This window comes from Dipteris shenzhenensis, chromosome 17, assembly GCF_047967505.1.
Source record: "Dipteris shenzhenensis isolate YYH24624 ecotype China chromosome 17, Dip_SZ_1.0, whole genome shotgun sequence".
In the NCBI taxonomy this organism is placed as follows: domain Eukaryota; kingdom Viridiplantae; phylum Streptophyta; class Polypodiopsida; order Gleicheniales; family Dipteridaceae; genus Dipteris; species Dipteris shenzhenensis.
Genome location: NC_141612.1, coordinates 25,092,323 through 25,107,091, shown reverse-complemented (window position 1 = coordinate 25,107,091; position 14,769 = coordinate 25,092,323). Strand labels below are relative to the sequence as shown.

General features: G+C 47.1%; 1 protein-coding gene across 4 annotated transcripts in view; it reads left to right on the top strand.

The window, feature by feature from the left end:
- The window catches only part of PDE194 (formyltransferase), a 91,224-nt gene extending 81,530 nt beyond the window's left edge, over nucleotides 1–9,694 (top strand). For 2 of the 4 annotated variants that reach the window (XM_087388151.1, XM_087388148.1), the window contains 4 exons: nucleotides 8,467–8,567; nucleotides 8,737–8,796; nucleotides 8,894–9,091; nucleotides 9,196–9,694. In XM_087388151.1, the coding sequence (XP_087244277.1) occupies nucleotides 8,467–8,567; nucleotides 8,737–8,796; nucleotides 8,894–9,091; nucleotides 9,196–9,285 (449 nt within the window). In that variant the 3' untranslated portion in view covers nucleotides 9,286–9,694. Of the gene's footprint in view, nucleotides 1–8,466; nucleotides 8,568–8,736; nucleotides 8,797–8,893; nucleotides 9,092–9,184 lie in introns of all 4 variants that reach the window. The other 2 variants (XM_087388149.1, XM_087388150.1) reach the window with 2 other exon arrangements.
- The last annotated feature ends 5,075 nt before the right edge of the window (nucleotides 9,695–14,769 follow it).

The following is a 14,769-nucleotide window of genomic DNA, read 5'->3' as shown; positions in this document are numbered from 1 at the left end:
CTGGAGGCCGATCTGTAAAGGTTAGCAATACCTCTGATCCACCCGTCCGGGAAACCAAACCGAGAGAGTGTACCTTCCAAGAAGGACCAGTTTACCCTATTGTACGCCTTCTCAAAATCGAGAAGGAGTATGGAAAGGTGCTGGCCATTGTGCTGAGCCCATTCCGTCGCCTCTGAGAAAGTGAAGATGTTGTCCAAAATGCTGCGATCTTGGACAAAACCAGTCTGGGTGTCATGAATCAAGTCGTGTAGCAGGGGGCGGATGCGGCTACTGATCATCTTGGCGAGGATTTTGTAGGCGGTCGGGAGGAGGGTGATAGGGCGCCACTGTCTGATCTCCTGACGGTCCCCCCCTTTAGGGATGAGGCAAAGCAGGCCTGTCGCAAGGCTCTCTGGCATCTGCCCGCTGGAGAAGATATGCTGGAAGGCTGCGAGCGAGGGCCGGTGGATCTGCTCCCAAAAGGTGGTGAAGAAAGCTCTAGAGAGGCCATCCTCACCTAAGCATTTATGCCCATCAATAGCGCTCACCGCATCCTGCATCTCTGCCACGGTGAAAGGGGCGAGAAGGGCGTCGCTCATGCTGGGCTTCACAAGCCGCGGTGTAGATCTCCACACCTCCTCCCTGCAAATGCGGCCACGAGGGTCTGGGGGCTCCTGTTGGAACAATGATCTGTAGAAATCTGTCGCCAAGTCTCGGGCCTCGTCTGGATCTGTCCTGACACTACCATCTTGCGCCCTAAGAGAACGGAGCTGTTCCCCTGCTGACCTCTGTCCATGAGTCCTGAAGAACTCTCTGCACATCCTGTCGCCTTTCCTAGCCCAGAAGGACTTGGAAGCATGAAATGAAAACTCTGAGCGACGCTGGGTGATCTCCTCTCAGGCCCGGACCTCCTGCTGTCCGAGCTCCTCAGAGCCTGGAGAAAACTGCTGCATCCGCTGAATCGAAGCGAGATTACGTCTGAGACCCCTCTCCCGCGCCCAACACTGCTGTCTGATCTGAATCGCCTCCTGCTGACAGATGAGACTGGACTCAGCAAGCGCCTGAGCTACCTGTGCTGCCATATCCCTGGTGGGGTCCCAATCTTGCTCCCACAGGTCCACTATCCTGCTGTGAACCGCTGCTCTGGAGTAGATGGAGTCTGGGATCCGGCATGAACGTGGAGGTGAGGAGTGAGAGGCTGAGTCCAGGACTAGGATGACTGGGGCATGGTCGGAGAGTGTCGTCCCTGGAACCACTCCTGACTCTCCTCCTCTGCTAAGCGCCCAATCGCTGACATAGAAACGGTCCAGCCTCTCCAGAAGTCTGCCTCCCTCCCTCCTGTAACCCCAAGAGAAGTCCAGACTCCCGGACCATCTGCGAAAGGAAGGCTCCCTCCAACTGTCCCGACCTCCCACTGCGAAGAGGAAGGAGTCCCAATTTGCCTGCTCTGCCTGAGCTATACCAAGGAACTCTGGGCCCCGTCCCTGCTGATCCTCTAAGGTCTCAAGGTTGTTGAAGTCCCCTCCTACAATCCAAGAGTCCATCTCTGGCAACAAGTCTGTCAAGGATCTCCAAAAAACGGCTCTACGTCTGAGATCGGTCGGGGCGTAGATATTGAGGATGCCGATACGAGATCCCTCAATATGCAAGCCCACCCAAAGCGCACGTCCTGGGATCAGAGTGCCAAAACCACACACATGCTGAACTAGAGAAGCGTCGATGGAGGTATAGACACCCCCGCTCCTCCCCTGCTCGCCAATCGAAGGTTCCCAGTAGGTGTGGGAGCGTCCTGTGAGGACCTTCCCACAAATATTGGTCTGAGAAGCCGAAAGCTTGTGTTCCTGTAGTAGGAGCACATCTACTCTTCCCACCAAGGCTCGCTGGAGCTCCTGTCTGAGCACCATCTTGCTGGGGCCACGGGTTCCTGATGAGTGGAACCCGTTAACGTTCCAAGAGATAATGCGTATACTCATGAGGAGGGAAGGTGGGCCACAAATAGCTGCCTGCTTGCGGTCGATGTCGAAGTGGTCGGAGGATGTCCTGTGTGGAGACGAAGGCGCTTCTGTGAAGGTTTCGAAGGAGAGGCCGGATCATCGGACCCATCCTCTAAAACCTTCAGCAGAGGGGAGAGGCCCTTCGTCTCGTGGTGGTAGGCTCTCTCTAACCAGCTCGACGCCTCTGCCAAGGAAATGTTGTAGAAGCCCGCTACCTTTGAGGTCCTCCATGGGCGAAGCCCTTCCGCGTAGGCCCACTCCAGCGGTGGTCTAATAATGACCAGGAGTCGGAAATGTTTGGCGCTCTGGCGCCAACGCAGACGAACATCACCCTCCGGCCACTGCTGCTGAAGAAGCTCTGCTGCTCTGCTACCAATCCAGTCCTGCACCTGCTCTTGGGACTGATCTCGTATCGTCTCCCAAACATTTTCATTCGTCCATTGCTCATTCCCTTCACTGGAGATAGTGAAGGAATAGCTAGGACCATCGTGTGGGGCAAGGACGGACACCTTACCCTCCGCCCCCTTGCGGAGGAAGAAGATGCTGATGTCTAGGCATGCAGGGAAGGAGCCAATACCCGTTGCATCCAGATAATCCCAAGGACCTGCTCGATAAAACTCCAATGGAAGAGCTCTAGGAGCAGCCCTTGGGCATGGGGACGACGATGAGGAGTCTAAACCAGAGAGAGGGGTGCTGGCCACCTGCGGGGAAGGGCCACTCCCCTCCGCCGGGCCCGGAGGGATAGGTGTGGGTGAGGTCTGTGCTGGCTTCGGGGCTGCAGGTGGCGCAGGTGGAGGGGGGGGACTCCCTCTGGATCATGCTCGAGGAAGAGAGTGGAGTGGAAACCACCGGTGCGGAGGGGGATCCTGGAGGGGGTGGGGGTCGGAGAATCGAGGAGGAGGGGGGAGGGGGAGGAGGGCGGGGTGAAGGATGAGGGGGAGGCTGGCTGACCTTCTCCTTTCCCTTCTCCTTCCCCTTACCGGGCTGCTGATGAGTAGGGACCACCGGAGGGGGCTCTTGTTGTAGATGGGCAGGTTTTTTGGGGACTGCTTTGTTTTCCCTCCGTTTTCTTTTGACCTCCGTCCAGCCTTCCCCTTCGGGAGGGGATGTCGTTGACTGGTGAGGAGGATCCTGAGTTGCCTGAACGGGGGTTTTCTGAGGTTCTGTACCCGTGAAGCGAGGACATGAGCGCGGCTGGTGCTCGAAGCCATGGCATCTCAGACACTGGTTTGGGCGACGAGTGACCAGAATGCGCTGCGTCACCACACTTGTGTCGGTCTCTATCTCGAACTCCGAGGGGATGCTTTGTGGATCGAGGACTGCCACTTTGACACGTGGCACCCCTTGGGTTGCCGCCGCATCAACGTAGGTGTCTTGCATAGGCAAGCCAAAGTGCGCCCCCAGGTCCTTGATGATCGGGCGAAGCTCGGTTGCGAGACCTGGGAAGATAAGGGTAACTGGATGGCGAGGAATGCGAAAGCGGGCATCGAAGTCCGCTACACTGAAACCCCTGTACCATGGGACCATGAGGATGATCTTACCACCCACAGAAGTAGGGGATCGCCTGACCATGTCGCTCGCAGCCTGTGCTGAGGAGAGCTTAAGCCAGAAGATGCCACGTCCCATGAGTGCAACCTCCTCGATGTGACTGTCCTCGAGGTAGAGGGTGGACTGCAACTAGTCCCTGATGTCTGCTCGTGAAGGGGAGTAGCCAATGACTCTCCCATAAACGGATGTCTGGGAGAAGTCCGTGGCGGCCTGCTTCACCAAGGAGACCTGGTGCTCTGTCAATGTTACGCGATAGGCTGATGGAGGGGAGGGGGTCCGTCTGGGCCACCGGTTCCGGGCACGTGGCCGCCATATCGCATTGACTAACTGCGAACACTCCGAGGCGGGGGAAGGGGAAGGAAACGGAAGGGGCGGGGATGGGGGATTAAGGTGGGGGAGGGAAGAAGAGGAATGGAGAGGTATGGGGAAACGGGGGGGGGAGAGGGTGGTGACGAAAGGGGATGGCGGGGGAAGGAGGAGGAGAAAGAGGGGGGGGCGGGGGGGGCAGCGCAGCGCAAGGGGGTGAGAGGGAAGGGACGGGAAGGTGTGGCAGCGCCGCACGAGGGGGTGGGGAGGAGAGGTGAGGAGGGGAGGGAAAAGGGGGGGGCAGCATGGCGCAGTAGCGGGGAGGGGCAGAAGGGGGCGGGGGGGTTGGTAGCGCCACGCGAGGGGGTGGGACGGGAGGGGGGCTGAATGCGGAGAGGGGGGAGTAGGAGAGGAGGAGCGGGGTGAGGGGGGGGCGACGGGCGGAGAGAGAGGGAGTGGAGCGGGGCGGTGAGGTGAGCGGAGTGTGGCGAGGGGGAGGCGAGGATCGACGGGCGGGGGTGAGGAGAGGGGGCGGAGGGCCGCGCGGCGGTGGCTGAGAGGAGGTAGAGGGAAGGGCCGCGCAGCGTGCGAGGGGGGGGTAGACGGGGAGCGGAGGAGGGAGGGAGTTCGTAGGAGCGTCAGCTTGATTCTAAATGCATGAAATGTGCCAAGGGGCAAATGGTTTTAATGATATCCCAAGAGAGGGGTAAATGATGCATTAAGGAGGGACCCTAAAATGAAGACATGTGGCATACTAGATCCATCTAGGGAATTTTGGGGCTTGGTGGAAATTAAGTAAGCAAGAGCTTCAACGTAACGATTGGGAAGAAGAGAGAGCTAACTACTACCACCGAGATCGGCTGGGAGGTGATTTTTGTGTGCCTGTGCCCGTGATTCGATGTAAAGCTAGGAGTAAACAAGTTTGCATTTAATAGCTCCCCTACCCCCCTATAGTCCCCTGCCCCCTTGTCCCCTCAAAACGGGGGCTCACAGGTGGGGCAGTGACTTTTCTAACAATTTTACATAATAAAGGCAGCCTGGGTTGATGTTTTCTGTCACCTTCAGAGTTTGAAAACTTCAAAAGGCTTAAAGTTGGCGGTGTAATGTTATGACAGATTAAGGCTTCTCCTGGGTGACTCGTGCCATGAGGAGATAGAACATGTATATTATCTATGTGTGTGATCGTCATGTGATGAGAATCACGTTCCTTCTTCAAAACAATCAAAAGAATGCCATTTCTTGTTCTATCTCTATAAGAGCAAGGGAACATGATGATGAGTGGAAAAGATCCAGTCATTTGGATATAGCAAGTTTGGGTAGGTGAAGAAGAAAGAGATCTACAAAACTTTTTCTGGATTGGGAAGGGAAACTTTGATAAACCTGGGGACGGGGATCCTTCCTTTGGTTGCTGGTGCCATATAATTTGGCCGAGGCTGCAGAGTGAATCGGTAGAAAGCTTTGAAGGTCCGTCAAGACCTGGGTTGTAAGAAAAGTGTGGCACAAAGAGATTCGACAGAGGAGGCAATCTGAAATCATAGGGGGGTTGGGAGATGGATTTGATGGGACAAGAAAATTTCTAATTTTAAACTAATGGTTAGCATTTGGCTGCGAGTGAAAAGAAGTTCATCTATATCTTGGAAAGGCTGTGGGTGCTTCAAGCATAGTGACTATTGTTCGATGAGTCATGTCTGTAAATAATTTCCTCAAGCAAATTTGACTGCATTTTAGAGCGGTTATGCAGAATTTACGCTTGTGGCTGCTGTAGTTGAAATTCAACATAAATTTGGTCTTCAGTATTCCATCAAAAGTCCATTGTTGTCTTTACTGGTGGGAATAACAGCCATATTCAATAGATGGTCTATGAGAGATTGTATGAATTTGATGCAAGGACAGTGCCCTTGAAAATAATATGGCCATATGCCATTTGGGAACAGGAGAAGGGAAGGTAATGCTGTGTCTGCAATAGAAAGATCTATGAAGAACATAGAGAGTTTTGCTGCAGATTCGTCTTGGGACAGTCTAGCCTCTGAGAACAGGCATGTGTAAATGCATAGGGTTGAGTTCGGTTTAATATAGCTAACCTCAATTATTTCTCGCCAACAAGTTTTAAACTTGATATCAGTGGGTCAACATTGCTGAATTGGGCAAGTTGACCGAGAGTGAAGTTTTACTGATGTGACATGTTAATGTGGCAAGTCTATGTGGCCATGATGAAATGATAAGCTAGTGGTGTTGATGTAGGTGGAAAGATCATATGGCAATGTAGCAGCCCATGAAGGGCTGGAGAAGAAACTCGTGACCTACACGAGCAGTCCTAGCCATCACATCAGTCCCACATGGACTCCTAAGCCTCTATAGACCTTGGCATACCTCTATGGCCTCACATTCCCCTTCCCAAACCCCTAGCCATCCAATCCCACCCCGCCCTCCCCCCCACCCTGTAAAAGATAGAAAGAAAAGAAAGACCTTGACGTACCACAAAAGAAAGACTAAAAAGGTTCAGAGAGATGCCAAGTACAAAGGAATAGAGACTAATAGAGAACGACATCAGAAGTGGGACCTAAAGAAATGACCAAAAGTCACCCAGGTTGATGTAACTGTCAAATTCGGTTAAGAATTGGATGGCATTGTGGATCTTTGTAAAAAATTGGCATTTTCTCTTTCCATTAGGAAAAGGAACAAAAAGGTACTCTTTCATTACTTCAGCTTTGTGTTGCCTCATACACGTAAGAGAGCACACTTTGAGATGATGAAGGCTGAAGAGCTGCAGACATAGGTCAGGAACGGGCTGCACCCTTGGCTGTCTTCCAGGGCAGCAAGGAGCAGGGATCAACGCACTGTGACAAAGTCTCTTGAAGCTTAGGGATCTAGAAGAGCCACGGAGGTAGTAAGACAGCATCCTTTTGGTAAGGACAGAGGACCATGATTTGGTGGGACTCTGGACTCCTTTTGTATTGTGTACTTTTGGACGGAAATATTGTTGTTCTAAATTGCAATTTCAGTAATTGAAGTGTTTACTGGAAATCAAGTTTTATTGAAGTATGCTTCCTCTGGCATAGTTTGAAAAGGATAGAATATTCATGCGTTTGATTGGCCTTCTTTTTTAATGCCAGCCTTCATTGTGATTGAGGGCAAGTTATGCTACAAACTCAGAATCAAGACTTCTCCACATTGCTCATGCATGGGGTGGTCTTCATAATTCAGATTTGACCAATCTTGGCTTGACTGATGCGTGCAAGGAAAGGCATATCCAAACCCGTTCTAATACTCTCAAAGGCTCCTTTGAATCCAACCATCCTATACATCCCTAGAGCCTCAATATGCTATCCTTATTGTCTCCGCTGGCAGATATTACCCAATCTTTATACCTGAACCATTAATAGTTATATGGTGAAGTAGGATGTGATGGGTCCATTCCAAGCTGACATACTGGATGTCCATATGGTATCTTATTTGGTACAATCAGCCTCTCATCCTGCCAAGTCTTGTTACCTATGGGCATGCTTGTGTAGAGCCAAGAGTGCTTTGAAAGTGTAGCCTTATTCGCATTCAGAGAAGCAGGTTGAAGAACACGGTATTCCTTTGCAAGGGTCCACCCCATGCACAATTTTTAACATGTAGTTTTGACTGCAACAACATATTTATGTGTGTTTTTCAGAGTATGTGTATTTTTCTGCAAAGTTGCACAAAATGTTTCCATGCAGGAAACGTGGTAGTTTTGAAACATCATTTGAATTAATAGGAAACGGCAGGGGTAGGCTGAATAAGTATATTTTTGCTCACATACAGAAGCTAGCAACTAAAAAAACATCCACCATATAAGCTAAACGTGTGTGCAAGGCGAGCGTGCATGCAGGGTCACCAAGCAATCATAGAAAGCACATGCCATCCAATTGTTGATGGATTGAGACGGGAAATCTATTAGAAATGCAATTAGTGGGGAGCATTTACCAATCAATTGTCAAGCAATTGGATTCTTGGAGGGCATGGAGAAGATGATCCTTGAAGATGCGATTCGTATAGTGCATTGACGAATTAATTGTCACCCATGTAGATCGTCTTACTCCAAGTGTTGTGTTACTCCTAAAGCCTTCGCTATGCACCAACCATGATAATGCACGATCCTGCCATCATCTCTTGTCAATAGCTGCCCTGTTGTCTTTTCTTCTGACACACTTTTAGATTAGGCATTTCCAAAACGTTTCCAAGTTTTGGAAACACCCCAATTTTGGAAACGTTAGGAAACGGGGTTTCCTAACTATTTTGGACGTTTCCTGCAACTAAGTTTTTCTGAGTATGTATTTGTGCTCATACTTGGTTCTCCTTTGTCATGCTTTCTACTGCTCAGGTAATTTTATATTCTCATTATGTGGCTTAGTCTTTGGGAGCCAATATCTTGACCTGTTTGGGTGATGATCTCATTGTATCTTAAAAAGAGTTTTCTTTATGGCAAAATTGTCCTGCATGCATAGTTTGGGGAAATTGATTCTAATGCATGCACACATCTTCTAACTTTTAGTGTTCGCATGATGATGTAATCGCAATGGTTTGGACCTATCTTTTCACCTTTTTCAATGTCCATGATACCTGTCTCCTCTCACATGAACTTCTATAAATGGCCATTTTTCTGTAAATGTAGGAGCACAACTGTTATTAAGAGAATTGCCATCAATACTAGATGGATCTGCAGCACAGAGAGCCAAAGAGCAAGATCACTCAAGGGCTACACATGCACCCAAGGTATCTTAATTGTACACACGTATCTCCTAATTCTTGGTAGTTTAGAAAATAAGATAGTTGAAGACAATTTAGACAGACTTTCTCCTCGTAAATGATATTCCAATTATGCAAAGTTCAATGTGTATCTGCGCTTTTGTAATTGGGCATATCTTATGTGATTATTTTATAGGTCAATGTGGATGAAGCCTGGCTTGATTTTGGCAAACCTGCGTTAGTGCTACATAATAAGGTTCTTAACTTCTACAACTCATGATGCAACAAAAGTATCAGCAGTAATAGGAATTAAAATCTGCCTGCTGCTGAAACATTGGGCTTTCATTTGCTAGGTTCGCGCGTTTGCTGATTGGCCAGGGACCAAAGCAAGGTTTCAAGTTCTCAATCCTACCGGAGAATGGTATGAATTGCCTTTGAAAGTTATAACGACCAAGCCTCTTGCAGGTGTAAGACAGGAGGCTGACAAACGTGTTGCAAAACATGGAAGCTCTTCCCTGGTAGTGCACTGTGGAGGTGATTCTACTCTTGAGGTACGCACAATATTTGGTTCTCATTGATGGGTGGATGTTGCTTTTCCAAAAAAAAAAATTTGCTTTTTGGTTATGGAAGCCAAATTTGCATAGCTATATGACAGATACTGGAGCTGCAGCCACCAGGAAAGAGGGTGATGAGTGCTAGAGATTTCCTGAACGGTTTGCGGGGTCAAGGACTAAGAGTTATTTAATCAACTTCTTTTGTACTTCTGAGGACTGGTAGAATTTATTCATGTGGCAAGGTGCACCTTGGGTTGATGAATTTGGAGTCACAGCAGATGGGCCCAATAAATGGGAATTGATTTTCTTAGAAGGCCTGTTCTCAGCCACGATTGAAGATGGATGTTTGGAAAGCTGTTTAGATGAAAGGGAAGAGAGAGTCTGGGCTCCCTTACCAGCATTCCTTTGTCTTGGAATGCATTTTTCGTAAGACTTTTATACTGCAGAATTGTTATAAGAGAGAAACAACTGCAACACAGGTGAGCATTCACCTTATCCTTACCAAGATATACAATGCATATGCTAGTGCAATCCCAAGTTGTGGTGTGGAGGTTGTTGCCTTTTTAATTTATTCAATTTGGGAATGAAAATGGTTTAACTTTGAACAATTGGTTGCAAGTGGTGGAAGTCTGTATCTATCTACGAATGAATTGTCAATTGTAGATAGTTTTTTTGAAACCATAGGAAACCGAAGGAATGCAAAAGCCCCTGACCGTCGTGGCAAAAGTCCAAAGGGACTAATTGTCGAGAAGCATGAGTTGATACAAATTGACAGCTTGACTGGAAGCATCTGTGCTCGATGTCAGAGAACAAGCTCCAAACAAAGCGTTAGCCTTTAAAAATCCCGTAAAAATTGTAGAGCATTTGCAACAAGCTGTATTATGTATCCCTTAAACTAACTTCAATGCCAGCAGCATTGTGGGCTATAGTTTTTTAAGTTTGGTCACTGGTCAGCTGGTGCCTCCTGGGTGACCCTTGTTTCGCGGCACTCTTTCAGCAAAGTCCCTTCTCATTGACTTCTGGTTATACCAGCAGCCCGATATGCAGGAGCCTTCTAGGGTGTCTACTTCAGAGTATTTGAGTGGGAACGAACTCCACCAGCCACAATGTCTCATCTGACCCTGTCTCGGGGCCGGATAGTTGGTATAAAGTAAATTGCCTGATGTTTACGAATTAGTCCGACTTTGTATGTTGGTTTTGAGAGACTACAGGTCATCCCGCATGATCCGTGGGAAGAGATGCACACCAATTGACATCATGCTGACTGAGTTCGCAGCACGTCCTATGCAGATGAACTCTCAGTCCAGGTTCCAGGGGTACGGCAAGACTGAGTTGGGCAGATAGCATCTACCATGAAGAGCACTCTCATCCTCCATGCAGCTAGCAGCCGATGGGGATATGAGATGTTGGTACTCACTTCGCAGCACATCACCTAGACCTCTCGTTCCAGGTTCCAGGGGTACAGCAGGACTGAGATGGGCAGATAGCATCTACCATGAAGAGCCCTCTCATCCTCTATGCAGCACAGGGATACGAGATGTTGGTACTCACAGGCCACCAGATGTTCCACACACTAGGCATGTCGATTGACCATCTCCCTCCATATCAGTATTACCAAGATGTGCCTACTTTCTGCTTGAGACAGCAGGAGGTCCATCGGGTTATTAGAGATGATTTGTGGCAGCTTTACATTCAATGGACTTTGGTATCTTTGACACGTCCACATGTTACCAAGATGCCTTTCTACAAAGAGCATTTCCTCCATCTGAATGAGGATGGTTTTATTCAGTCTCCGAGGTACTTGCAGATTCATCTGTCCCATGCAGTATAGATAGGCATGGGTCAGATTAGGACATGACCCCATAGGTCTCAGATCGAGACTAGATGAGAGGTTGAGCTTGACACTTTGACTATGTAACCTGTGTGACTTGCAGGAGGTGGAGATCAAGGAGCATGTGCTTGTGAGGTGCCCTCGATGCTATGAGATCCATGGGCGATACACTGCCTCTTTGCATATGGGTTCTGTCTTTGCACTAGAAATTACATGATTTAGAGCATTAATGCAACCAGACAAGCTCAGAATCACATACATCGTTGACTTCTTCACAAGAGATGAGATTACACAAAGTGGCCACCATCGAGCAAGACACTCCGAGGTGGCTCCCTGGCCGTGTCAGACTTGTATGAGGATGGCCCCTCACAACAATCGTGTGTCATCACAACAATCATGTGTCACGCCTATAGAGCAGTTGAAGACGGTAATTACACATCTCAGACATGCTTTAGAGGCATCAGGATCCCCACCAGACTCAGTCACAGCTTCAATCCCTCATGGCTTGTCGAGTACGATATGTTTCTACATTCCATCACTAGACCAATTCTTGACGGATTTTGACTGATCTCTGTCCTTTCTTACTTTGCAGGGAAGAGATCAAGCAATCATCTCCTATTTCTTGCATATATATATATATATATATATATATATATATGGATGTTTCAAGTGGGGGTAGGGTTGTCTTGCATGCCTAATGTGTCCAAGGCTTTAGCGTGGTGCATGCTCCCATGGGATTTTTTTTTTGTGTGTGTGTGTGTGGAAAAGAAAGATAAAATACAAGTAAAAAGGAATACAATGAGAGAGATTATAGACAACGCTATTGTTGGCTAGTTGCTTTAACTGAAAACTCAAACTACCAACAGGAGTGAGCGCAATAGGACGCTAGATCCAGTATACGACGTTGAAGCATTTCCAATTTGTTAGATGGCAATTTGCCATGTCGAAAGACCACGTCATTGCGATAACCAAAGCATGAACCAAATTCCAAATGCGGAGTTGAAAGTCTGTACAGTGTCTTCTGTCACCAAGTGAAGCGCACTTCCAGGGTACTAAATATGTACATGGATGCGCCCTAACCATCTTATTAAATCCCTCGACAGAGGTTGAACCACATTACGTGCCCAAAAAGGTGAAAGTGTGACTCCGTATCTATTTGGCAAAATGGACATGTTTTTCCATTTTTGGAGGTGATTCTAGTTGGATACTTGGCTACTAACATGGGATGTCTCCCATGGGATTGTTGATTACGTGAACGGGACCTCCCTTGTCACTAGCCAGGCTTGGTTTTGGCTTGTGACAAGAGGCCTATGAAAATTAAAATTCTAGGACATCGAATTTCTTAAGTGTTAGTTGCATTTATTAAATCAAATCAATGAAGTTAAATGTGACATGCACTCCATGTGAACGTACAAGCAAGGTGTACATGAATTCTTGACAAAAAAGGAGAGAGAGAGAGAGAGATTCTCCCATAGAAGACATAATCAAAAAGAAGTTTCATAAATGAAAACATTCCTAAACAAAATAGAAGCTTATATATAATGGTCAGGCAAGTTTGACTCATCTACAAGGTAAGAAGATGGGTAGACGAGCATGGACAATGGAATAAGAGCATTGCAAGAAACCAAATAGCAACTTGAGATGCAAATCCAATAGTTGTATTATAAAAGAAGAGGTGTCGGCTTGTTACAGACAGCTACAATTTTAGATGTGCTCTTGTAACAAGTTAATGTGGTGTCTCACAATCTCTTGCCTCCTCTTGAGGCACAACTCTTCCTAAAAACACCATTGGCCAATCTTGTCTAAACTAAACTTAGAACTAGACACTTGGAAGAACCTTAAATATTCCTAAACTCTAGATTAGTTGGGTTTGGAGAATCACATTTTGAACATGGCCCAAGGTTCTCTCAAAACCGCCATTGTTAGTTGGCTCCTTGACAAGACCTTCAGTGGCTCATCCTCGTTGCTTAGGGTCATGCCACTTGGCCCATTGATGGTTGGTGTTTGGGTTAGTGCTTGGTTCCCTAGACTCGGACTTGGGTTGGCCCGGTAACTAGAGGCTAACATTAAGGAGGAAGGAGAGACAACATGTCAATATGTGGATTGAGTGGCTTTTCTTTTGGAGAGCTTAAGGGAATGTAGATTAAAAATGAAGGTATAACCTCTGTTTTCAATGTGCCCTGTGCACACACACATACAGACATGTGCGTGCACATGCACGTACTACAAAATTCGCAATCAAGCTTGAGGAGATGGTTGACCTGGAGGAAATTGAAGAAACATTTCTTTCATCTTGATTTCATAGATAAGGGTTTATGAAAAAAGCTTCATGCTGAGCTGAAAGAGGTAAATAATGCATTGTCGATTAAATAAATCTTTCTCTAATGTATTTTACTTTTGATTTCATGGATGATTCATCAATGTGATGAAGTGGAGTAGTGGATGAAACATGTTTAGAATCTTTTCCTAAAGCACCTTGCTAATCAGCCTCCATATTGAAGGAAGGATGTATCAGAGGTTAATTCTTCTAAAATTGGGGGTTGTGACCATTTGTGGAGTTTTTGGATGCAACATCCTTGTATTAGGGCCCGTTCACTTGATTGGTGAATGCTGGGAGGTGTGGACATTAGTTTGACTCATGAGGCATCTCCTTTAGAGGTCATTGTGGGGCTTGATGGGAAGACAGGCATTGTTGCTATTGTTGATATTGCGATTCTATCTTAAGTGTTGTTTTGCCCTATGAGCTAGATGGTGTAAGAATTTTATTTGTTTGGACGTTCGCCTGAGAGAGACTAAAATGAAATTGTAGTCTTTACAAGCAGTTGTAGCTTCTTGAATGAAGAGAATGTGGACTAATATTTGATTAGCCTTCTCCTTTAGTGCTAGCCTTTGTCACTCACGATGGTTGAGTTTGTCCTTCACCTCCGAAGTGCTGATAGAAACTCAGTACGAAAACCTTTGAATAAATGGATGCTCAAGTATGTATGGGTGTACGTCATAATAGCTAGTCCCTACTATGTGTGATGGAGTTTATGGTTTTCGACCTTATGACTATCATGAGATTGAAACTGCAATGCGTTGTGTTTTTATGGATGAGTTTGGACATGTTCTTGGATTCATGTGTGTGTGTGTGAACTCTTTTAGGGGTCGAGTGAAGGCTTTGGTGGTCCACGAGGGGCTTAACAATGTTTAGAAGGGGCAGAGTGAAGGCCGTGGTAGTCTACCTTGGACTGGGAAAGTAGGCGTGGAGTTGAAAACCTTTCAAGATCTCATTAGGCTTGATAATCATGGAGCATGAAAGTATCTTAAAGAGCTTATGGAATTGACCCCAGCATAGAAATGCTGCACATTCCATGCATGGTGAGGGGAATGTGAAAAACAAAAAAGACCAATAATATTGTGATTGTTTGAAACGTGTGTAATATGATGTGGAATGTAACATATAGACTAGAGGGATACAGACCTGTGGTTAAGGTGACAAGCTCTTTCTTGTACTGACCCTTCCAAGTGGATGGTCCCATGTTTGCATCGAATAGGGTTGTTTGCAAACATGGGACCTATTCAAGCATATAGTATATTATTAAGGGAAAAGTAGGATGAGGTGGCAAGCATATCTATGCCAACCCTTCACTTGTTCTCCTAGATTCTTTTCTTGCATATTAAAATGGGGAAGGGTCCAAGGAGGTGAGTCTTCCAATCTTAACTTAGGAGATAACATCTTGATTTATGTGGAAAACGGGGCTAAGTTTTGTCACACACCATTGAGAGAATCTATTACACAAAAATGGCCCACCTTGTGCGTTTAGGATGTCAATTAATGAAGGGAGAATCGGCTATAAAATGA